Genomic DNA, 26,015 nt, shown 5'->3' on the forward strand with positions numbered 1-26,015 from the left:
GGAGGAGGAAGATTCAAGCAAGATCAGCAAGCCTCCCCCCTTCTATCTCTCTTTAATCATAGGAGATAACTTAGTTCACAACTGCATGATAGATTCAGGAGCTAGTAGCTCAGTCATGCGTAAAAAGGTAGCTGATCTTCTTGGCATAGAATATGAAACTGTGACTAAGGGGGTGATCCAATTGGATGGCACTTCTATTAAGACAGTAGGGGTTGTTAAAAATTTGAAGTTAACCTTGCATGTATGCCTTGGTTGCACTGTCTTGCAAGACGTAGCAATCATCGACCTCCCTGCCTTCTTTGCCATTTGTCTATCTAGAGACTTCACCTCCAAGATAGGTGGATACCTGTCTTTTGATTGGTCTCACATGCTATTTCGAACAAGGTATGGTACCAAGGTTACCATATGGGCAAAGCCCATTGCACAAAACCACATCGAGCCCTACACCCACAACCCTATAAACATGAATTGCAGTTTGCATGAAGAGGGGGAGGAGTGTACTGTTTGTGAGCTTGCTACTCTTTTGCAAGAGGTCCCTGATTGTTTGCTAGATGAATGGGCCAATGCTTTTCAGTTTGATCCATTAGCTGAGACTGAAGAGACTGGGATTGGTACCTATTGTATCCATGAAGAGGATACTCCTATCCCTAACCTCATCAAGACACAAGGACATTCAGAGGGGTTATGGAGCATGTTTTTTGATGGTTCAAAAAACAGAAATGGTGCAGGTGCCGGTGTGATGCTTATTTCTCCTAAGCAAGAGAAATATTTCTTCTCTTTTAGGCTTCAATTTGGTTGCACCAACAATGTCGTTGAGTATGAAGCCTTGATCCAAGGCCTCCAACTTGCACAAAACAGAAAGATTAGATCCTTGCAAGTATTTGGGGATAGCGAATTGGTTGTTAATCATATCCGAGCTCAAAGTATAACAAAGAACAACCTACTCAAATCATACAAACACAGGGTTTGGGATTTGATTGAAGGATTCGAGGCCTTCAACATCCAGACTATTCCTAGAAGTTAGAACAAGCATGTTGATAGGCTTGTAGCGGTTGGTGCTCAGTTTGACATACGCAGAGTATAAAATCTCAATGAGCCCAAATTTGCATTTGGACATCTTAGCATAAAAGGACTGAAATTCCATAATGCTCAACACCTCATCTAAGTGCCTCAGATGTTCCTCCCATGATCTGCTGTAAATCAATATGTCATCAAAGAATACCAATACAAACTTACGCAGATGCTTATTAAAAATGTGGTTCATACATGACTGAAATGTAGCAAGGGTGTTAGTGAGACCGAAAGGCATCACTAAGAACTCATAATGACCATAATGGCATCTGAAGGTTGTTTTGTGAATATCAGACTCCCACACCTTAATCTGGTGATACCTTGATCGAAGATCAATATTCGAAAAATAAACTGAGCCATGAAGCTCATCCAACAACTTATCTATGCGTGGAATGGGGTACCGATTCTTAATGGTTTTCTTTTTAAGTGCACGATAGTCAATACACATGCGTAGGGTCCCATCCTTCTTCTTCACCAACACAACTGAAGAAGCAAAGGGACTAGAGCTCGGTCTAATGAATCCCATGTCTAGAAGTTCCCTGATGGTCTTCTCAATCTCATCTCTGTAGGCCTTAGGATGGCGGTAAGGAGTGGTCATGACTGGTTTTGCTTCATCCTCTAATTCTATCACATGCTCAAAGCCTCTATCAAGTGGTACTCTATGAGGTATGTCACCAAACACCACCCTATGTTTATCTAAAATCTGTTGTATATCAATGTGATATGAATTGCCATCCTGAGATGAAGGTGCTTTAGATGAAATAAAGCACTGTGTAGCCCAAAGGATATCTTTGTGCCTGATAGTAGTCTCCATCCTACGAGAGGAAACCTCCTTGGGGCCTCCATTCGATAATGCCCTCAGTATTCTCTTTTTACCATCAGCCAAGAACTCCAACTACATTATGCGGTGATCAATGACATTTGCCAATTCCCTGTAACCACTGCATACCTATAACTGTATCATAATCCTCTAAGGCTAAAACATAAAAGTCATCTGTCAAAGTGTAGTCCCCCATCTGGATATTGAGCTAAGGAATCCTCCTGGCACATCCCAAAACTGCACCATCTGCAACCTTCACACCAAATCCTGAAAATTCCTCTATCTCTAACCCACGTCTCTTTACCATATGCTGATCAATAAAGTTATGGGTCACTCCAGTATCTACTAAACACACTACACGCTGCCCCTGAATAGTTCCCTTCAATCTGAAAGCGTGGAACTTAGGATAACTAGAAAGAGTGGCCATGGTGACATCGACCGTAGCCTGTGCATCAGTAGAGTCAAGCTCAATTTGGGGAGACTCAATATGCTCTCCCTCATCATCAGTGTCCTGTATGTGCTCATCCTCCACATCTGAGCTCACTTCAATGAGATGAGCTTTGCCTTTACCAAGGCATTTGTGACCCGGTTCCCAAGGTTCCTTACAAGTAAAACATAGTTTCTTTCTCCTTAATTCATTTCTAGTCTCCTGATCAATCCTAGGAGAAGATGTGTTACCCTTCTGTGGATTGAAAGGCTTCTGGAAGGGTTTGGAGTTCCTGGGAAGTTTCTGTTTTGCTGAAAAGTGGAGGATGGAGGAGTGGTGTCCAAGTCTAACGTGAGTTGAATAGCCTCCTACAAAGTCTTAGGCTTCAAAGCCTTGACTAAACCACGATATCTCTCATGAAGTCCCTCTATGAAGAGCATAACTACCCTCCTATCAAGTATCTCTGGTACCATCACTGCTATACGTTGAAATTCATTAATATATGTATCCACATGACCCAACTGTTTCATGAGAGCTAAATCCCTGTGATAAAGTTCCACATCTTTCCTGTCAAATCTGGAAATCAGCCTCTCTGTGAACTCTGCGTAGGAATGAATGATAGTGTGATTCTGCGTGACCAATCCATGGTGCGACCAGTCATATGTGACACCCTCCAAATGTAGGACAGCAATCTGAATGGCCTCGTTTTCAGCCATGGGTTTCAAGGAGAGGTATATATCTAGCTTGTGAACCCACGCTCGTGCACTAGTGGAATCGCTGCCATCAAAAGTGGATAAAATCAGCTTATTTGTAGCCTTCTTCAGATCATTATTCCACTGCTGTCTGGGTCCCCTGTCATTCTGCCCCCTCATGGAATTACGACATTGCATACAACATTGATGCAATGGGAATGCATCTCTAACATGTGCTGGGAGACGTGCCCACTCATCGCTGGCAGCCATAACTGTGTCCTGGAAGGTGATTCCATTCTGAGGCTGAGCCAATGGTGGTACATCTCTAGGGGTGAACCGTGGGAGCATAGGCCTATCCGCTATCCTAGTATGGGTCCTGTCCCTCCGTGGTGAGATGGATGCATTGCTCAGGGAAGATGGAATTCTACTGATGCCCCTACTTCCTGCAGTTGATACTGTCCTGCTACGGCTCCTGTGCCTTCCCCTATTATTCCCCAAATCCATTCTGTCAAGTGTGTCCTGTAACCTGTTGATTACTTCAACAATTCTTGGCTGTGCTTCATCCAAGCTCCTCATAATCTCATCAGGATTGAGAGGAATTTGTCTCTCCTGCCTAGGTGGGCTCCTCTGTCCTTCAGGTATATCACCCATATTAGACTCAAAGGGTGGTTCTGTGACAAAATTTAAATCCACTCTAGGTCTCCTGCGTGTGTAATATCTGTAGGTACCAAATCTGTGCCCCGCTGCATAGAATTACTCTGATGATCCCCAGGCTAGCAGGATCATCGCTCTGATACCACTGAAAGATCCTTGACTAGAATTCTTATCCAAACTGTTGATTGTTTACAAATTCAAATTCTTTGACTAGCGAAAAGTGCTTTTGGAAGTGTATTGTATTTTCAATTTTTTTGTAGTTTTTTTTGATTTTTGACAATATATAAAAACTAATAAATGCAATACAATAAATATAGAACTAATAATAGTTTCCAGACTTCTGATTATTAATTGGAGCAAGTACAAATAATTAATAAAGAGGATTCTTGATAGAAATAAGCTGTTCAAGGCCTACCAGGAGTCCAACGTTGGGGTTTGAAGGTAGAATTTGAGCCTGAACTGAAGCAATGGCTGCTCTAAGCACCTCCAGCTGCTACTGAGGGTTGCAAATGATTTTATTTAACTCTAGCATAATTACCAAAAACTAATACTGAAGAATTATTCAGACCTAGTTGGAATTCCAAATTCTTGCCAGGCAAGATTCCCAAATTATGTCCCTTTTCCTCAATGAATTGCTTATGTAGACCACGTGTTGGAATTCCTTTGAATAAACCATGGATCTGTTCTTCCTTATTGCTGACAATAAAATTAATCCCAATTCCAGCTCCTAAATACCCCTAGTTTATTTATTTGGCAACCACACCTCCAAGCTAGGGTACGGCTGGCTGCAAAATGGTACGGCTGGCATTAATTACTAATATCTGCAAAGAACTCTCCAAAACTGCCCAGATCTGATCAATTCCACTTTCCCTTAAATCTGATGTCTGAAACAAAGGAATTCGGGCCCCCAATGACCTGATAAGTGCATAAATATGAGTGCTGGAGTGATGTAGAAGGCTGGGGTAACGTCCAACCAGTCCAAGATTGAAGGGTTTCGTCCTCAATCAAGCTTCCACAAGCTGTACCTGCTATGGCAGACTGCTGCAGAGATCAAATGAATAATTTTCAAAACAAAAAAAAATACCTCTTTCCAACTCCAAGCCTCCTTTTTACCCCTCAAACCCTCATCGTACTATTTAGCATCATTTAAAGATTGCAAAGGAATCTTTTCTCCTTAAAGAAGCTCGATCAGCAATGAGGGGATAATTAGTCATTAAGAAGGGGCCATAATAAAGTTACTTTACCACCTAGGGATGTGTGCAAGGCAACTTAATAAAGTCTTTATTAAACATCTTTTAAATTAACTTTTTCTAAAAATAGGAAAAGTATCTTATGTAACTTTATATTATAAAGTTACTTTATTATTTCCACCAGAGTCATAAGATGACTAAGTCTAGGTCCCCTTTGGCTAGCGAATTCATCTCCCAACACCAAACTTCACCTATGGAGATGGATGACAGGTGAATTTGAGCAACTGAATGGCGACTAAAGAAGAGGGGACATAACAGGGACAAGACTATCAAGACCCTCCATGTAAATCAAGAAATCAAATGAAGCAATACTGTATCTCTTCAAAGGAGACTCCTCAAATAAAGCATGCCAAGACTGCCGATGAACAAGTAAGCACTAGACTGATTTATGACATCAAATGATAGCATCCAAGCACTGAAACCAAACTTGGACCTATAGTACCTTAAAAATAACTACTTGAGCTCTAATCAAATCAAGAGGGGCTCCCCATTTTGCTGATGCAAAGAATGGGGCATTTGCAAGGGTACAAGAGCACCGAATGAGACTTAAAAGAGGGGTTCTTAGATCAAATGTTAAAGTATGACTATAAATTTAGAGTACAATTATGTTTGTTATGCCTATTGATATAGTAACAATATGATCTCATCTTTATCTGCTAGAGTTTATATTGATGAAAATTCCAATTAAATGGAACGTAGTGATTAGGAGACACTCTCACATCAACTTTACCATTATCATGCATAGCAACTATCCAGAAGAATGCTATTTAAAGTAGTTTACAAAATGAAAAGAACTATTGGATTGTACTTTGGTTACATGAATCATTTCCTCTTGCTTTATATCATAGTTGCTAGGAGATTGGTATTGCCCTATTGGTATTGGTAATGGTATTGGTACAAGTGATGGGTACCGTTACCAATGTGTCATTTTTTGAAAAAGGATAGGTACTTGGAGATGCTTGTATGTTTCAATAAATATCTATATTCAAACATTGAATATACATCAAGTTTAACAAGAGGAAAAATAAAATATTAATTGTTCACTATTTTAATGTTTTTGATAATCAATACCATGAGTCATGACATTCAACTTTTTGAGTTTAAACACACAAAGACTGATATAATAGATTAAATATGGTGTCAACATTCAAGAATCTTGACTCAAGAGTTCATGATACATAATGGTAATCCACATACAATAAACAAAAATCAGAAATCTAAATTATCATATCATGTTGTTCAATGGATGAAGCTCAACTTCTACATCAATTATGATGCTTTCTAGATAATCATGACTCTCAAGCTCAAGTTCCTCTATAGGCAATAGAATTGGGCCGGTAAATCATTGAGGTCATTTGGATCAATCACTTCAACCACCAAGGGTGCAGTTACTCCAGGTGAAATTTGGTTACATTTCGTTGAAGGACCTTCCTTGTACTTGTGATAAGGTGAAGTAAGCTATGAATGCAGACTAGATTCTCTTCTTTCTTCAACTCAAATCAGTTCCTCTTTAGTGAATGAATGAAACCATAAGTACTCCAATTCCTATCAGAAGATGAAGAGTTGGCCACTTGTGAGACCAATCTTATTGCAAATGATTGCAATTTAGGTGTTTCACTTCCATGGTTCCACTATCACTCCATAGGATCTTTCTTTGTGTGATAACCCCTACGGTATCACCTGATGTAAATTTATTAAATAATGTTAATATTCTAAAGAGGAAAGAAATCATTAAATATTGTTAAATAAATAAGGTTAATATAAATAAACGATTAAAATGTTAATGTATTTAATATATAAAATAATAAAGAAAAATATTATTAAATAAATGACTAAAATGTTAATGTATTTAATATATAAAATAATAAAGAAAAAGTACTATTAAGTAAATGATTAAAATGTCAATGTTAATGTATTCAATAACAAATGTCAATGTATTTAATATATAAAATAACAAGGAAAGTATTATTAAATTAAAATATTAATAAAAAGTGATATAAACTAAAACTACGAACTACATAATACACGGGAGCCATCACGACTACCCTCCCTTCCGCACGAAGTGGTGCGACGGTAGTCGCAGCCTGGGCTGCGACCACCGTCACATCCCTTCGTGCGGAAGGGACCTGTGGAGGAATGCAACCCTTCCCCTCCACGGGTATAAGGGAAGAACCTCAGCACAAGGAATGGGGGGCACGGGGAGGAGGAACGACAGCGGCGTAAGCAGCGGCATAAATAAAGGGAGAAATAGCAGAGGCGCCACAAGTACGTATATGTGTGTGGAAGTGTGTGCCACACACACACATAAATATACTTGTAGTTTTTAATAGTTATGTTATTATTATAATGTGTAGTTACAAAAGTATGTCATGATTATTATAATATGTATGTTACAGAATTATGTCATCATTTTTACAATGTTGTATGTTACAGAATTGTAGCATAATGTTGTATGTCACAAGATTATAATTTAAGTAATAATGATAATATAAATTATAATTCAAATGATACTGATAATATGAATTGTTATTAAATGTTGTATATCAATGAATGGCAATAATGTGATTATATGATGGAGGCTATTGGGAGGCAATCCCCGTAGTCTAATTCAGGGATTATGATAATCCCTGGTAGGCAATATATACTGAATATCTATATACATATATGTTATGGCTTGGGTGACAAAGGGTCATCCAAGAAGAGACGGATCTGGCCGGTCCTCTCTGGTAGACTTGGATGTTGAGATGCATCATCCAAGGCAAGGAATTGATCATATAGGATGGTCTTCCTTGGTATGGCTTGGGTGTAAGAAATTACATCCAAGACAGGAATCGGATTAACCTTCGATTTCCTGGTATGGCTTGGGTGTAAGAAATTACATTCAAGACAGGAATCGGATTAACCTTCGATTTCCTGGTATGGCTTGGGTGTAAGAAATAACACCCAAGACAGGAATCGAATTAACCTTCGATTTCCTGGTATGGCTTGGAACCAGGATGGGTTCCAAGAAGGCGAGCTTCACAGCTACCTAAGGACATGTCCCAGTACTGCACTCGTATCCTTTTTATTAAATAAGAATTGAGATTAGTGTTATTTAAGTAATTGAAGTTTAATTGCAAATTAGATTAGTTATATATATATTTATTGTATTCTAACAATCTGTTTTGCAGGGCAGTGTTCTCTAACTAGTAGGGACATTACACTTTGTATGCATGTCATATAAAGCTTTCATGGAAGAAAAATCAACTTTCCCACATGAAAACTTATTCCATTGAGTCCTAATAGTTGAAGCACCTCACCTTGGCTATGTGTTTTTTTCACTACAGCCCAAAATCCCTTAATTACCTCTCTATCTTCATATAGAGGCCTCTTCTTGGTCAATTCTATATAATACCACTTAGGATTCAAGGCATAAGCAATGCAATGAAGGGATGTTTTAAGTTTCGTCCATCTTTAATGTATCTTTTCTTCTATCAAAGGATATAGAGAATGATCTCTAACACTTATTATTTTCTCAATTCTTTCACATAGATTATCCATTTCTTCATAAATTTCTCCAAAACATGGTTTGTTTGAATTTGCAAATTTGAGCACCTCATATTTGGGCTGAATAAAGTCAAAAACAAGTTTAACATTGGCCGAAATATGGTCATCTTCAATTGCAATATTGATATAGATTGTCTCCATAATGCCCATGCATCACTAACTACTATAGAACACAAAGCTCCTTTGACTACATAAAGATGCTCAAAGAGTATAAAATAAGAAGCAAATTGTGTATTAATAGGCTTGAGGAGTTCCACTTGGCAAATTTTTGATAAATGTTTTGTGTGTGGTGATGGTTACATATGAGCATTTGTATTTTTCTACTCTTTTTAATAAGATATGTGATCTATTGGAACTTGCCGATATCTTTGAGTGCATTATGTTGATTTTACCATAGGTACTGATTCTTTCTTTTATTGCTGCATATGGGTGCCCATCTACATATTGTCCATTAATTGATCGCGTGTGTTCATCATTTCAATTATATATATAATGGTGGTGTCCCGTCACCACTCTTGGCCCAATAATTATATTATATTATTATATAATATAATTATTTTTTTATGTTATAATAATATAATATAATCTCAATAATAATAATAATATTATTATTATATTATCAATGCCTATCAATATAATTATTATATTACAGTAATTATCACAACCTTTATGTTATCTATGTCGGCCTGTAGGAATCTGATCAACACTCCATCTTAGCTGATTAGGCCAATTAGGCCACTTACACATTTGTCTTCCTCAGGCTGGAAGTGATAATCAACGTTGCCAATCTTCAACACATTATTCAGCGAATGCGCACAACATAGTGTCCAAAATATATGTTTGTACCTTTTTTTGTACCACCGAGCATGGATAATTGCTGTCATTTGTCCACCCATCCATCACAATGCTACATCCCTTTGCATACCACACTATTTTCATTGGTGCAGTTTGTTGCTCTGGTCAAATGTTCTTTTTATCAATTACAATAGTGTGAAACCTTTCATACCTTGGTGGTTTATAATCTATTGGTCCATTATTGATGAACCATCTCCTTGTAGAAAGGTGAGCAAACAACATTAAATGGTATTTCATTTGCATAAAAGAATTGTGCAATGGTTGCATCAACCACACCTCGACTTTACACATCAAACAATTTTCCAATGGGGTTTTGGTGCAAGAGCAGCTGGGTGGACTCGTGATCCGCACCACCCAAAAAAATGTTCTAGCTTGTTTTCTTAATTTTGGTTTTAGTTTGTTGTGATGTTTCTTACCCAGGTTATCATGCAACTTGGCTGATTCATTTTTTGAAACCAAAGTGTAATATCTACATTTGTGACATTAGTAATCTAACAACATTATGTGTTCAAGTTAAAAGATAGTTTACAAGTTTGTATTTAAAACTAAATGCATTCTTGGAGACAACAAAAAGGTTGTGAGAATTTGAAACGTAGGGAGGGGAAGAATATGGAAGACAAAATAAATATATAAAATCAAGTGTGCTGCGTAGGTAAGGAATGGGACTTTTCGTCAACTGCTTAAGGAAGATTGAAGGGGAGCTGAAATGGTTGAGGAAAAGGGATGAAAAGCTGCACAAGGGTAGAAATTGAGGAGTGGTGGAAAGGGAAGGCTGCACAGGCAATGCACAAGGAAATTGAAATCTTTCATGTGGAAATAAGAAAAAAAAATAAAGAATAGAGATAGAGGTGTTTTGAGACAGGAAGATTGTGTAAGCTGGGAAGAAGATAAGCATTTGGCAGCTACGACATAAGGAAGATAGGACATTTAAATTGCAGATTCAGAGATAACACATCTCCAAAATAGAGAGGAGAGCTTTGCACAAGGAGAGCTAGGGGATGGTCGTAGCGTGGGATTAAGGAGAGACTATAGTGCTACGGTGGTAAGTGAAATTAGGGAAACTTGAGATAGCAATGGAAGCATGAATTGCAGAGCAATGGTTGTTTTAGACTTTTAGTTTGGTTTGTTGAAAATAGAGGATTGGTGAAATTTGCAAAGCTTCGCATAAAAGGTTGAGAAGAATATAACAGTAGGTTACCAAGTAGATAAAAATAGAAAATTGAATTTGATGGTGGTATTGTAATGAACCATTGATTTTTGCAATTTAATTCAATCTGGTAAGTTCAAGTTTATGTTTCTCTTGCATCAGGTTTAGGTTGCCAATGTGTGGTCTCTTGTGAAAAATCCCTACATTTTTTATTGCCACATTTATGGAAGACATATCTTTGGATTCCCCATGTTGATTCTAAGTTGCCGTATTGTTGAAGCGGGAGAGCTCAAATGAGACGCTTTCCCATCAGCCCTTTTGTGATCCCTAATAGCTTCGTATTGTTCTAGCTTATTCTGGAGAGGTTCAACACCCATTTTGGGTATGTGAAGAAAATGAGCTCTCGCCCTCAAGTAACTGCCTTGAAATGTGTTACAACAAATTTTACATTTGATGGTGGCTATTCTATTAAGATTATATTTTCCTAAGTCAATAGTTAATTTTAATGCTCAATCGTGTAATATATTGCATCCTAAGTTTCTATTAGAAACTTTCTATTTGTATTTCCTTTGTAATCTATTCATTGAGCATTCTTGCTCTCTGTAAATAACAATTAATTTTTTACCAATTACGTTTCCGTAATATGGTATTAGAGCCTCGTATGTAAAAATTCGTTTTTCTAAAAATTTCTTTTTAAGAATTTCTAAGTTTTGAAAACATTTTTCGAGCAAAGATTTTCGAAAAATAATTTTCCTTAAATCACGTTTTAATCTATTTCGTGATCTCTGTTCTCTTCACGGGAGTTTTTGGCCTGACAGATTTCTTTTTTCTCTACGCGTTTTTTAAAATCGTGAGAACATTGCTTTTTTTTCCGACGACGATAGTGATTTTTTTGTCGATTTGTGACCTTCCGTGTTCGTGTTTGGCTCTAGTTTTTTCCCTTTGCAATCTACAACCTGCGCAATCTTCCTTCTGCTTTTTTCTTGATTTTTTAATTCGCGACTTGCGAAAAATCGTGATTGTTTTGCATGAACTTGACTCGGTTGGGGTTTTCAAGCGACGTGATTATTTTTCCTGCATTTTCTGTGATAGCCCCTTTGTGCAATCTCTGACTTCTACCATTCATTCATGGCCGCCTAGGGTTTCTGCTTTGTCGGCTAGGGTTTATATCCTTTATTTCAAGTCGGAATTTTTTTTCAATTAAAGATTCCTTCTAGGTTTTTCGAGATCTGAAGTGGGTTGCTGTTCGATTTTTCTGGGTGCATCATTTTTGGAGCCTTGATTTTTGAGCTGTCGGATCTACATTTTGATTTCAGATTCCTTGTGGCTTTTTTGAAAGCTTATCTGGGTTGTCGTTAGTTTTTTCTGGGTCATCCGAAAAACTTTCTCGAAATTTGTGTCAATCGTACTTCATTTTTTGAAGTCTATACCAGATTCTGCCTCTATTTCAGATTCACGCCTTTTCAGATTTTCTCATTTTTCGTGCATTGAGAAATGTGCAAGATGGCGTCATTGACCAACTTGATGAATGAAGACAGTCAACGATTCAGCGACAAAAATTATAATACATGGAAGTAGCGCATGCTGACTATTTTCGAATATCGCCGCCTTGATGATCTTGTTTTGGACAAAGAATCTCGTCTTATCGTAGCCAGAGCAAATATGGACAAATTTGATGACCACAATCGGGAAGTTGTCGTGCTTCTCAAGCTCTCTGTTACAAATGACTAGTTACCTCAGATTCCTTCTGGCAAATCAGCCTTAGAAATTTGGAAGCATCTGAAGGAGTTGCATGAGACATCCGACAAAAGACGAGTGTTCTTTTTGAAGAACCAGTTGTTCTCCATTATGATGGATGAATGCATGTCCTTACAGGAGCATCTCACGAAGATTAAGGACATTCGAGATCAGCTCGAAGCTATTGGTTGGAGAATGGAGGAAGAGGATATGGTAGTAATAACTCTGAAAAGTCTACCTAAATCCTATGAGCACTTCATAGAGACTCTCAACTTTACGTCTAGGAATGTTGATTTGAAATTTCCAGAGTTGTGCACCAAACTTTTGCAGCAGGATCGCTGGAAACAACACTTTGGTAGCGGTGCCACTTTGTCCTCTTTAGAGAAAGCATTTGCAGCCAAATCCTTTCACAAGGATAAAGGCAAATCTCAGTCATCTCAATCCTCTCAGCAGAAGGGCTCCAGTCAGTCACAGGAAGGTTCGAAGAAGAAGGTTCAGTGCAACAAATGTCACAAATATGGTCATATGATCAAGGATTGTCGCAATCGCATAGCTTCCGAACAACAGAAGCAGGGGGGGTCTCAGCCTAAAGCCAATGTCGCTGAGCACATAGAGCAGAAAGAGTCTGCTTTTTATGCCTTCATGGCTAAAAGGTCAGCAGACCATGTTAAATCTTTTGCTTGGTATATTTGATTTTGGTGCTTCTCGGCATTTCACTCACAGGCGTGATTGGTTTACAGAATTCTCTCCCTACACTGATTCAGTTATTTTTTGAGGTGAAGAGTATACTGTTGTTGGCAAGGGCAACATTCAGATACAATGTGGTGGGAGGAATCTCATATTCCTCAATGTGTATTACGTTCCTGGCATGGAACTGAACCTTCTCTTTGAGTCAGATTATGCGACATTCTCCTCATTTTGATGTCATCTTCAGTGCACATAAGTGTTCAATTGTTGATCGTGTGACACACACTACTGTTGCTGTTGGTATTGAGGATCATGGTCTTTACAGACTTGTGGATATAGGTGATTTTCTTGAGCATGCCTTCGCAGCAAAATCCTCCTCTATCACCCATCTATGGCATCAACGATATGGTCACCTGAACATTCATTACCTTGCTCAGCTTGTTCAGGAAGATTTAGTACATGGCCTACTTGATATTCAAACTCAGAATCAGCGAGTTTGTGAAGCTTGTCAGGCTAGGAAGCAACACAGGACATCGTTCAAGGATGGTGACTAATGGCGAGCATCTAAGGTACTACAGTTGGTCCATGCTGATGTATGTGGTTCAATGAATACTCCTTTTGTTACTGGGTGCAGGTATTTCTTACTTTTTGTTGATGATTACAGCGTAAAATGTGGGTGTACTTTCTTAGACATAAATCAGATGTGTTTCTTGTATTTCAGAAATTTAAGGGCTTGGTAGAAAAAGAGTCTGGTTCTATTATTACTCTTAGGTCTGATAATGGGGGGAGTTTTGTTTTACTACTTTCTCCACTTTTTGTGATACACATGGCATAAAACATCAGTTAACCACACCATACACCCCTCAGCAAAACGGCGTTGTAGAACGTTGCAAGCGCACCATTACAGAAATGGCTAGGTCTATGTTGGAACACATAAATGTTCCTAAGAAGTATTGAGCAGAATCAATGTTTACTGGAGTCTATCTCCTTAATAGGTCTCCCACTCATGCTGTTAAGGGAAAGACTCCTGAGGAAGCCTGGACTGGTCGCAAACCCAGGATCAGCCATCTAAAAGTTTTTGGCTCTCTCGTATATGTTTGGATTCCAAATGCCAAGCGCTCTAAGTTGGATTCCAAGAGTCAAAAGCTTATGTTTACAAGATATAGTGACAACCATAAGGCTTATCGGTTGATTGATGTAGACACTGATCGTCTCATCTTCAGTCGTGATGTTGTCTTTGATGAAGATCAAGGACCATTTCAGATTTCCTCGACTGAGCAGAAATCTGAGGATCAACCTTTGAAGGCTTCTGATTTAGGTGTTCATCTTTCATTTGGTTCACCTGATGGGAGAGATGATGCAGATTCTGTATTTGATGATGCACTACTTGAATTTCCTCTGGATGATGCTTATCTTCCACCTGTTCCAGATCCTCTTCCACCTCTAGTTCCAGTCATTCCTCGTGCATCTAATGTTGGTACCTCTACTCTCCGGCCTAAATGATGGGCTAAGACCATTAGTGATCTTCGTCCTGATGAGCTCATTGAGGGTAGATCTTCAAGAAATAAGGGCAAGCAGCAAACTACAGTTAACTTTTCTCTCATGGCCAACATTCATAGTATTTATGAGCCTCAGACCTATATAGAGGCAAAAGTGATTCCAGAGTGGGAATAGGCAATGGACGTAGAATACTAGAGCCTTCTGAAGAACAACACCTAGGTTCTCTATGATCTTCCTCAAGGGAAGAAACCCATTAGCTACAAATGGGTCTATAAGGTCAAGTATCATGCAGATGATACTTTGGATAAGTACAAGGCCAGATTAGTTGCTCGAGGATTCTCATAGCGGGAGGGCATTGATTATGAGGAGAGATTTTCTCGTATTGCCAAGATGAGTACCATTCATCTTCTTCTTACTATTGTAGCTCAGTTTGGATGTAAAGTCCATTAGATGGATGTTAAGAGTGTCTTCCTCAATGGGGAGTTGCAGGAAGAAGTCTACACGACGCAACCTCCTAGTTTCAAGGTTGCTGGCAAAGAACATCAAGTATGCAGACTCATGAAAGCACTCTATGGACTCAAACAAGCTCCTCAAGCGTGGTACATTAAGATTGATCAGTACTTGGTTGCTCACGGTTTTTAGCGTAGTCCTTTTGCCTGTAATCTGTATATCAAACACTTTGGTGATGATATTCTTTTTCTTGTTGTGTATGTGGATGATTTGATCATTATTGGCAGTTCAACACATTTGGTTGCAGAAATCAAACAAGATCTATGCAAGGATTTTGATATGATAGATTTGGGGCTTCTCCATTATTGTTTAGGTGTTGAGGTTTGGTAGACTGATAGTAGCATTTTTATTTCTCAGTCTAAGTATGCCAAGAACTTTCTTGATAGGTTTCGAATGCAGGATTATAAACCTACTTCCACACCTATGGAGATAGGATTGAAGTTGTCAGCCAAGTCTCATTCTCCTCCTGTAGATGAAACACAATTCAGGCAACTAGTGGGCAGTCTCATGTATCTTACTGCTACTAGACCTGATCTCAGTTTTGTAGTGAGCTACATTTCAGGCTTCATGACTGCCCCCAAGGCTGATCATTGGGTAGCAGTGAAGCGTGTGTTGCGTTATGTGAAGGGCACCTCTGATTATGGACTTCTTTACACTAAGAGTCATGATCCTAGACTCAGTGGGTTCACAGATTCAGATTGGGCAGGTTCAGTTGATGACAGGAAGTCAACCTCTGGATATGTGTTCAGTTTGGGATCTGGTGCAGTCACATGAACTAGTAAAAAGCAGCAGGCAGTGGATCTCTCCTCGACAGAAGCATAGTATCGAGGAGCAGTTAAGGCAGCATGTGAGGCAATTTGGCTTCGTCGGATGCTTGCGGATATGCAGATATCTCAAGTAGGTTTGACTCCCTTGTTCTGTGATAATCAGGGAGTGCTCAATCTTGCCAAGAATCACTTGACATTTTGAGAATCTGAACAAAAAGAAAAATTATTAAAAAAAAAACAATATATTCAATTGAATAAGACCAATAGTAAATTTAACTATTAAAAAATATAAGTTAATGACAATAGATTACAACCACCTAACATCAAGTTACATTCCTATCAAATTTTTTCTACTACATTCTTGGCTTTAGGAGAAGTAATGTGTTTCATTAATAGAAGGCAAACAATCTGTTGTACTTGCAGCCATCTAACTTTCTTTTTGTCAATGTAATGGCCTAGGGAAATTTTGAAATGACCATGGCTCATGAATGCATCACTATAGAATAAATGTTTTTGGGAAATTATGTTACAAAAGCATTGATGCGATTACAAGAAGCCAACAAAATAACTCAGCAAGTTTATGTAGGACCAAATTTGTTACATAAAACTACACAAAATACTTGTTCATTGGTCTTATCATAATCAATAGCCAAACTCTTGGTTTTGTATTGCTGTATGCTACGTTCTACTACAAACAATGGTTTAACAACATTATTGGATTCCATCTTTTGATTTATTTTGTGAGTTTGGCTTTACACTTGCTGGTTGCATTTTTTTGAGATTTTGTTTTTCATATCCTATAATCATGGTTATCATGGACCATAGTTCTTTGATCTATTCTATCAAAAAGTTCACGTGCCTTATTTTGCTACAACATTTTGGATACATGTCTACTAGAGCATTTATAACTATAATATTTGACCAAAAATCTTCATTATGTTGTGCTTTTTTAGCTTATGCCATAGCATGGAACTAATGTTGTGAGTGTTTCCTAATGTATTGTGTATAACCTTGTTTTTGACCAATTAAAAACATTAGATGTTCATTCATCAAATTCTACAAGTTAGTGTTTGTAATTTTTTAATAGTTAAAATTGATCATCTTTTGCTAAGAATAGGAGAGTAGACAATTTCCATGCATTGTTATTGAACAAATCTTAAGAAGCCTTGTTGTTGTCACTTCAATTTAGGATATATTTATTACATAAAACCACACAAAGTACCTATTTGTTGGTCTAACCTGCCTCTTGTTTGCACTTGCTCCTTGGTCATGTACAAAATCTAGGTGATTGTGGCAAAAATGAAATTGCCTGATAGAATTGAAGGAAAATAATTGTAATGTCCCCAATTTTCTAGGTTTTCTAGCAAGCTTTAGTAGCGGACACTTTGGGTTCACGTCAGCTTGTTCAGATGAGTGATCTGATGTTCCGATGAGCTCAGTTGGTTTAGTGGAGTTATACGCCACTTTCTGAAGTGATTTTTGGCCTCTAGACTGGACTCCAAGAATCTTGGAGCAGTCGTCTATTTTTAGTAAGTCGCCCGATCAGCCTTGTTTGCTATTATTTGTCATCAGGATCACTCCGGTGCGATCGGAACTTGATTCCGATGTGTTCTGACAAGTTTTTGCAAATTTGGTGCATTAATGAGTTATTTTAATTATTTTACTAAGGTTGCTTAAATCTAATTAAACTATTTAATTCCAACCTTAGTGTTATAGCTCGTTGGAACCGGGGCGAATTTTTTTAAATCTTGGGCGCATAAAACAGTGACCTAAGTGTCAAAATATTATTATATTATCGAAAGGGTCGTTTTTCAGAGAAAAAAGGGAGTTTAATTTAATAAAGTGACTATTAAATTAAAGTACATTTATTTATAAAGTCACTTTATTTTATAAGGTACACTTTATTCACTTAAGAGAGAAGTGATATTTTAAAAAGAAGTTATTTATTCCACATTTGCGGTGTCTTGGAAAATGAGCCTAATGAGAGTTATAAATGAAAGCATTAAATGCAGATTGGGACATCTTGGAAATTGGTTATCTTGGAATTGGTGATTTCTGTAGAAATTTAAGAGTATTTTTGGCATTTGGAGATGAAATCCCTCAAGTGTGACATTTATCTTGCCTATTAAAGACCAGGTTTGGGAAATTCTTAAAAACAAATTGGCATTGAATGAGTTGAAGGCATAGAAGTTTCAGATTGATTGGGAAAGCTAAGCTGGGAGAAATCGCAGTTAAGACAGGTATTCATTTTGGATTCCAGCTCTTAGAATGTTGATGCAAAACAAATAGTGTCCTAGAAAGAAGGATTTTAGTCAGTGTCTTGAATGGTGAAGCTGTTGAAAGATTGACTTGGCAGCCATACAGAAAATTGCACAACTTAGTGCAACACATGAAGATTTAAAAACGCAGAATATTGAGTTGGGCATTGAAAGGGTTTGTTTGACAAGGATATTTTAGAGTGTTTGCAACTGTTCAGCTGGGAGGAAAAGACATGAATCTGGAAGAGTGTGTCCATCATCTTAAGTCACAGCCTTCACAGGAAGAACACTTAGCAGGTCACATTGCTGGAAAATACTGCAGGGTTTAATTGGTGATTGGCAGCTTATTTCTCAGTGCTGGGAAAAGACAAAAAAAGTCACAGCCAGTATCTTAACGCAGGGACAGATTTGTGTAGCTGGCCGCCATTACCCAGGACAGTACTGCTAACATCCCAAAACACAGTCCCACGTTGTATCTGGGGTTTTCAAAAGCAGCAGTGAAAATGGCGTTGGTGACATTAAACAATAACGTAGCTGGCTGTACATGTGTGGTGCTGGGCTGATAAGGTGATAGGAGATGCTGGAAATATTCCTTGGCAAATATACAGGTTCGGCACACCTTTGTGTTCTCAGTCCATGTAAGTAATAAACAAAGGTTCCCTGAATATTGTGCTCTTATTTGGTCAATGTAACTGCTGTTAATATCTGAACCTTATTAGCATTAAGAAAATTGAAATGGGATTGTTGCCATATGTGATTCTATGTTTGAATGATTATCTGCAAGTGTTTGCAAAAACAAGAAGCTTAAAACACACCGAGTACCAACTTAACAGCAGATTATTTCATTAAGAAGTAATAATCAGACAAGGGAGTTTGCATAACAACTGTTTGACAAAATTCCTCAAGGTTGTTTGAGAAGATTGTTTGGCAAATAGGGGCAGCCTATTACATTGTTACAATAATACCACGTGATGGGCAAACCATGATAAAAATGATATTGCCCGATGCTTTAGGGGTGTTTTTTTTTTTTTTTTGTTTCTTATGCTCAAGATGTTGTGATTTAGGGTTTTCTTAGGGGAGAGAGAAGGAAATGTGGGTGGGATGTTTCCCACATTTTGGTATGTCTCGATACAGAAATGCATTTCACTCCTCAAGATGCATCCTGGGAGGTTGGAGATGTATCTCCTTGCAACATTGATTTATATAAACTTGTTATCATTCCTTTAAATACAATTATTTGATGATAAACACCCCTTGTTTCATTAAAATTTAGTGGACAAGTTTTTCTTCTCTTACCAATGATTGCATAATAATTTCAAGAGAAACATGCGACTTAGTAACCGAAATATTACAACTGCATTAACATTTTCTAGTAAAATTGTGATCTTCTTAAGCATCCTTGTGAGATAAATTTTCTCTTGGGTCCATATTTCTTCCCAAGCTACCTTAAAAATATTGCAATTGTTTTTTCACATTTTTATGTTGCAAGAATGGATTGTAACCCAATATGGCATATTCAAACCCTTTGGAAAGTCGAATCACTTTGTATAAGCTTATAACACATATAATTGTGGATCTGAAGAGATACCCTTTGTTATTCTTTAAGGGGTAATTATTCCATTAAAAGCTTTCCTTCTAATGACACAACTTTCAAGATCAAGCCATGAACTAACAAAGAAAACTTGAATTATTAGTTTCTTACCACAAGCATATGTATTTGTTGAACTTGACATGCTTGTCACATATTTTTCTGCGTTTTACTTATTGTTTTGATGTAAAAACTATAAAGTTCTCATTGGTTTTATTTGTTTTTGATCTCATAGATATGGACCAGCACATTGCAAAGAACGATACTTACGGCAAGCCATATTGTAGGATTCCCAAAGGTGAGAGTCATGTACACGTTACAAGGCATCACATGATCTCTTAGAATTTGTTATACATTTATTTCTTTGTATAAGTAATAAAAGAGCATGATGCAAGTTGGAAAGATACATGTTATTTGAAATGCCCTAATGATTTAATGGTTATCAAGGTCGTATCTTCTTGTAAGATTTCTACTTGAAGTTGAGAAGATAATGTTTATGGATTTGATTCATTAAGAAATGTAGTGACAATTCCAATAGAAGTTTTCTAATTCAATATTCTTGACATTAAGTAATAGCATTGGGATGTGGAAAATGGTTGGATTCATCATTCTGATGCAGATACAATGGCGTGCTCTAGATGAGATATACGCTGGAGTTTGTGATGGAATGACATACGAGGAAATAAAAAAGAACATGCCAGAGGAATATGAGTATGTTCTGTTTACATTACATCTTGATTTCCTAAAGAAAAAACAAAAGCAAAAAGTTTAATTCAAATGCATGGTAATTGTGTAAGTTCTACAAAAGCAATTCTTGAAACCTCATATACCACTTAATCTTGAAGAATGTTAAGTTAGAAAGTTTCATTGATCTTAATAATACACAAACGTTTTCAGTTAGCATCACCAATTAGTCAAAATATATTCCAGACATATTTTTGCAATTGGAGTTCAAGCCACAACAAAGGAAAAAACTCCCATAATTAGCCAGAGTAATTATTTAGTTGTTTTAATGATGATTACCAAGATGAATTGCTTACTCATACGTTAAATCAATGAAGTCAGGAATTGGTTATATATGGTTAGCATGAATTTATACACAATTATTGCTGTAGAATTCTCAGATATTGTATTATTTGTGTAGGTAAAGCTGAATAGTAAACCAAAAATCCTTGAGTCCCTTGAACTGTTAGTGCTACATAATTATCACCTTCCACTTGCATATAATATAATTTTAATTTGACTCTATTTTGCAACACATAACTATAGATTCAATTAACCTTTCAACTATGATTTTGGGGTTTGTGCCCCTTAACTATGATTTCGGTGTTTGTGCTCTCAGGGAAACACTTACATTGTGCTAGATGGGAATTCCCATTACTTAGGCATGTAGCAATGCGAAAGATGATGCAGTGCCTGTATCAAGTGACCTACCAAAACAAATGCTGTGTATTTAGAATTTTAGAGAGACACTAGACAAAGATGTGAATCAATTTAGAAAGAGCTAGAGTGCATTATAATCTTAGCCAAATCTTGAGTGCATGACCCTCAATCTATGCACTACTACTCCAAAGAAGACTATTAGGTAAAGGATTATGACCATCCCAAAACATTGCATAAGGGGCCCATTCCTTTGTTTACTGCAACTAATGATCATCATTAACTTCCACATTCTGTGGTATCCTGTTGGAGTTAGTATGTGCTACATACTTATTCTTTAAGGTCATGATGTTTCTACTAATAGCCTATTTTCTAATCTGAGCAACATCCAAATATAGCACCGGTGATGCCACCAAGCCCATTCTATGGTCTGTGGTAAAATGTAACGATCTTTGTTGGCTTGTGTTAATGCACAACCACGTCTAGTTGTTATAGATACCTCAAAAATCAACATTCCACCTTTACCAAATATCACACCAACCATTCCAGTAATGCAAGGGAACATGGGAAGCTTGAATCTTTGGAATTTGAGAGTGCACCAAACCTTGTGCTGTCTATGATGGCAAATCTGCTTTCATCCCAGCTGCCTACCTTCCAAATCGATACTTTAGTTTTTCGATTGCAGCTATATGGGTTCACAGTTTCACTACAGCATTCACTATCCTTCATACATTGAATTCATTTTTTTTTTACACTTATGTCTGACTGGGATTAATTTTTGATACCCCATTAACACTATGAGCTTGAAATAGACAATATGTGCTAAACGCATATAATAAGTAGCTACCTTACTAAAAAAAAACCGTATTCTTAATAAAAGGCAATCCTTTGAAAAGAGAAAATGGAGCCTTAATTATGTGGAGTCAAAAGAAATATGCGATGAAGCCAAAGAAAGGTTGAAGTCAACTGATGATGTGGCAAACAGTCTGACTAAGGTGCTGACAGAAGACAAGTAAGCACTCAAGAAAACTGCTGAGGCTAGCATACACACAGCTCAAGTATGCAAGCAACCAAGTAGCTCTAGCAAGCAACCAGGGACACAGGGAGCTCAACCAGCCAGGCACACAAGGAACTCAACCAAAATTCATGATCAAACTCAGATAAGCCTTTGACATCAATGAGAAATAATCCAACACTTTCAGAAAATCGTTGAGAAAGTAAGTTAAAACATGAGGGACAATGGAAGACATGGAATGGAATAAATGAAAAACTGGCGAGAGAATGCAAGAGAGAATGATGCACATTTCTTTTTCATTATTCAATCAGGATTTTCATGTACTGCTTGCTTGAAGTCTCAAGTTGTTTTGGATATAAGTGGCAAATGTTCTGTGATAAAATTGTCCACAATCTAATTATGACACACCTAACATTCTTAGTTGTTGCATGAAGCAGAATTTTTTGCTAATTTGATGGTTACATCTCAACAATATAGGCTTGTGCAATTCAAGTGTCAACTGACAATGAACCTTTCTCAGCTAAACTGCCTCTTTCATAGTTGTAACTGTTCTTCTATACTTCTTAGTTCTTTATAATTCAAAGAGTATTTATAGATTGGTTCATGCTCTTCTATACAATATCACATGAGCTGGGTGGTAGAAAATTCCCAGAATGGCCTCCCTATCATCTCGTTCTCCACTCATTTTTGAATTTTGTATCCAATCACAATAGTATCTTCCCTGAAGGACTACCATATACTGGTCAAGCTAATAAGAAGTAGTACTTATTTATCTTGAGATTCTCTTAGCTGCTTTCAAACAAATGACTCCATGATAATCCATGAACTGAAAACTATCTCAAAGCATGGGCATATTGGATTTATACATTATGTGAAAAAGAAAAAGCAACCAATTCTCATTACTGAATACCATCAACCCTGTCCAAATCATAGTGGGCAATATTTATAATTGATAAAAAAATAGTAGCGATTGGTTTGTCAAGTTAAATTGGGTTGTCTAGATTGGTTTTGAATTGTGAATCATGTGAATGTCAATGTGAGTGCTAATAATTATCAAATCATTGGTTATACAATAAAACAAATAAAACTTCACAGTTGGAATGTTTCATGTACAAATGAGTGTTGGGCTAGCTGCACCCTGAACCTTAAGAAAATATTAATCAGTTTCTCATACCAACCTCTAGGATCTGGCTTCAATGCATACACAGATTTCTTCAGTCAATAAACAATGCATAGTTAACCTCAAATTTAGAAAAGCTTTATGTGATCAATAGAGACTTGTGCTTATTGACTTAACTCTTTCTTGTGAATTTGTGTTTGTAGATCCATTGGCAACAAAGAAAAATATTCCTAGTAGAATTGTTTAATTTGTATTTTTTTCTCTTCAAGGCATCGCATTCAACCACGATTCTTCTTATTACAAGGATCGTGGGTGTTTGTTGCTAGAGTTACTATTGGATTCAATCCTTCAAGATTACCTTCAAAACTGTAAAAATGCCTTCCAAATGAGAGCAGCAAGAGAAAAATAATGGCTGATTATAGGCACAATGGATTAGATTGATATTGGACATTACATCACAAAATGTACATATGATCCCTTGCTTATAAAGGCAAGGTTGATAGATAGGATTAGACAAGATTGTGACATTTGTCCTAATCCTATAACATGAGACTACTAGCTTGATAATTATTAAATGACCCAAGACTTGAGAATTAAATGCTAAGAGATAAGATTTAATCAACAATTAACATCCTCTAGAAAAATTCCTAGGACTTAATTAAATATGTGAATAGGACCCATTAGTGAACTAGCTAGGTAAAATACCTCATTCACACTAACACCCCCCTCCCCGGTAACCCCCACCTTAAGTGCAAATTAGGGAGAAGAAGATTATTATGCAAATGATGCAAAAGATGAAAATTATGATTATACGTCCCAACTACTAGACCATTTTAGGTACCCGTTTACAATGCAATCTCTCATCGATAGAGAAGAGGAGAAAACTAAATGGAACAAAACTGCTCTCCAAAAGAGAGAAAATATACAAACAAACATGAACAAGTGATGGATGGAGAAGAATCCCCATGGATGAAATCCATCACAAGTATAAAATTATTTTTCCCTCTATAGGAAGGAAAAAGAGAGACTATGTAGCTGATTGCAAAAATGGTAAATGCTTGAAGAGAAAGCATGATCCAATGCCTACAAACAACATCTCTCCCTCTGAAAAGAAGGTTGACCAAGTACACTTGCAGGAAGACTTCCCATTCCAGATAGGAATTGGTAGGAAGAATTATCCAAATGTATGAAGATTGTGTCTTTGAAATATCCTCATGTGTCACCATGTCCTTAGTAGATGATGATGCCACAATCAAATCCGGTACATGCCCAATCAAAATAGAAGGTGGATCAAGTGTTAATTGATGTTGAACTAGATCCAAAGATAGACGACACAACAACAATTGTGCCATGACTATTAGCAAGTAGGAGAGATAAACCCTCAAATTGGTCCCCCAAATTTGAAATTTGAGACTTCACAAACAAGTCTTGAACACGTATTGTTGTGCTTTGCACACACTCCCCGTCGCCGATAGGGTCCCCCTTTCTCGTTTTCGTCTTGCCCCCTGTGTGGGAAATTTTGATTTTGTTCGCAGAGGAGATGCAGTGGTTAGGAATGTGAGGAGATGACCCTGTAGGAGAGTAAGCCCGCCTGCTTCCTTGGTCCTGAGGAGTTCGCATCAAAAGTTGAGCGTGATCCCGTTCGTGAAGGGATCACAATTGTTGTCGAATTGACGACCCTCATTAGCAAGATTGAGGGCCTGACACCAAGAATGCCTAAGGCAAGTCAAGATTTGCCTTTGGACAAAATGGCAAGGTAAAGGGTGAATTCAAGTTAAGCCGAGAATGGCAAGGTTTCATAATTTAATATTCAAAATTCTCACAAAAGAGACTAATTTCGGCTTAAGTTTGAAAAAATGGCTAAAGAAAGCGAAAATGTCAATTATTCATAAATTTGCGAAAAGGCCTTTTAGGCCAAAATCATGAAAATGTAGACTCTTAGGCCAAAATCACTTGAACTTTGCAAAAAGGCCTTCCAGGCCGAAATCGTGAAACGTCTCCTTTTTGGGCATTATTCTTAAACTTTGCAAAATGGTCTTTTAGGCCGAAAACCCAAAAAACACAAAAGTGAGAAGTAAAGGCGTTTAACTTAAAATTGCATAAAGGCCTTTTAGGCCGAAAACGCAAAAGAAGGCAAAAAGGTGTTTTAACTGTAGTTTGCAAAAAGGCTTTTTAGGCCGAAAACATGAAATTGCGTGAATATTAGTTAAGGCATTATTCATAACTTTGCAAAAGGCCTTTTAGGCCGAAATCGTGCGAGTGTTAGAAGATAGGAGGTGTTTTAATAAACTTTGGAAAAAGGTCTTGTAAAATCTCCCAAACTCGAATCTTGAATCTTGAGCTGAAAACCCAAACTCGCAAAAGGGCATTCAACCTGAAAAATGTCATAAATCTCCCCTTTTGCCGATTAATGAATCTCACAACATCGCCTTTTAGGCCGAAACGTTAAAATTGCAAAATCCCTCTTTATGCCCGAGATTCGCAGTAGAGACATTTATGCCGAAAATAAAGATAAAGGCATTTGCGCAAAGAGGGAGAAAGACCCCAGTTTGCAAAGATGGGATGTGTCCATTCTCACAATTTGATTAAACAAGATGAAAATCGTATCAAAGTCGCGCGAGTCCTCCAGAAACCCTCTTTATGCCCGAGTTTTGCGAGATAGAAGGCATTCAAATTGCAGAACGGAGGAGGTCGAATTCGCAAATGCCTCTTCCAAGCCAAAGTTGGAAGAAATCGCCAAAATTGCGCGAAGTCATTCCTGGCCGAAATTCTTATAAAGACATTCAACTTGAATCCCCAAAGTTGCGAAAACAACATTCACGCTGAAGTGGAAAAGAAGATCAATGTCGCGCGAAACCCTTGTATAGTCCAAAATTCAAAGCAGCCAATAAAACAATTCATTGCACTTCCAGGTAAATTCGAAATTTCCCCTTGAATGTTTGAATTGTTTCAATTTATGATAACCATGTTTCTTTTACCTAGGGTGTAAAT

At 37.4% G+C, this 26,015-nt stretch overlaps 1 protein-coding gene across 7 annotated transcripts in view; it reads left to right on the forward strand.

Moving 5' to 3' along the window:
* LOC131033051 (6-phosphofructo-2-kinase/fructose-2,6-bisphosphatase) overlaps positions 1-26,015 on the forward strand; it is a 211,362-nt gene that overhangs the window by 155,709 nt on the left and 29,638 nt on the right. For 5 of the 7 annotated variants that reach the window (XM_057964168.2, XM_057964165.2, XM_057964167.2 and 2 more), the window contains 2 exons: positions 19,745-19,807; positions 20,129-20,220. In XM_057964168.2, the coding sequence (XP_057820151.2) occupies positions 19,745-19,807; positions 20,129-20,220 (155 nt within the window). The remainder of the gene's footprint in view (positions 1-19,744; positions 19,808-20,128; positions 20,221-26,015) is intronic. The other 2 variants (XR_009103553.2, XM_057964170.2) reach the window with 1 other exon arrangement.

This window comes from Cryptomeria japonica, chromosome 7 (genome assembly GCF_030272615.1).
Source record: "Cryptomeria japonica chromosome 7, Sugi_1.0, whole genome shotgun sequence".
In the NCBI taxonomy this organism is placed as follows: Eukaryota; Viridiplantae; Streptophyta; class Pinopsida; order Cupressales; family Cupressaceae; genus Cryptomeria; species Cryptomeria japonica.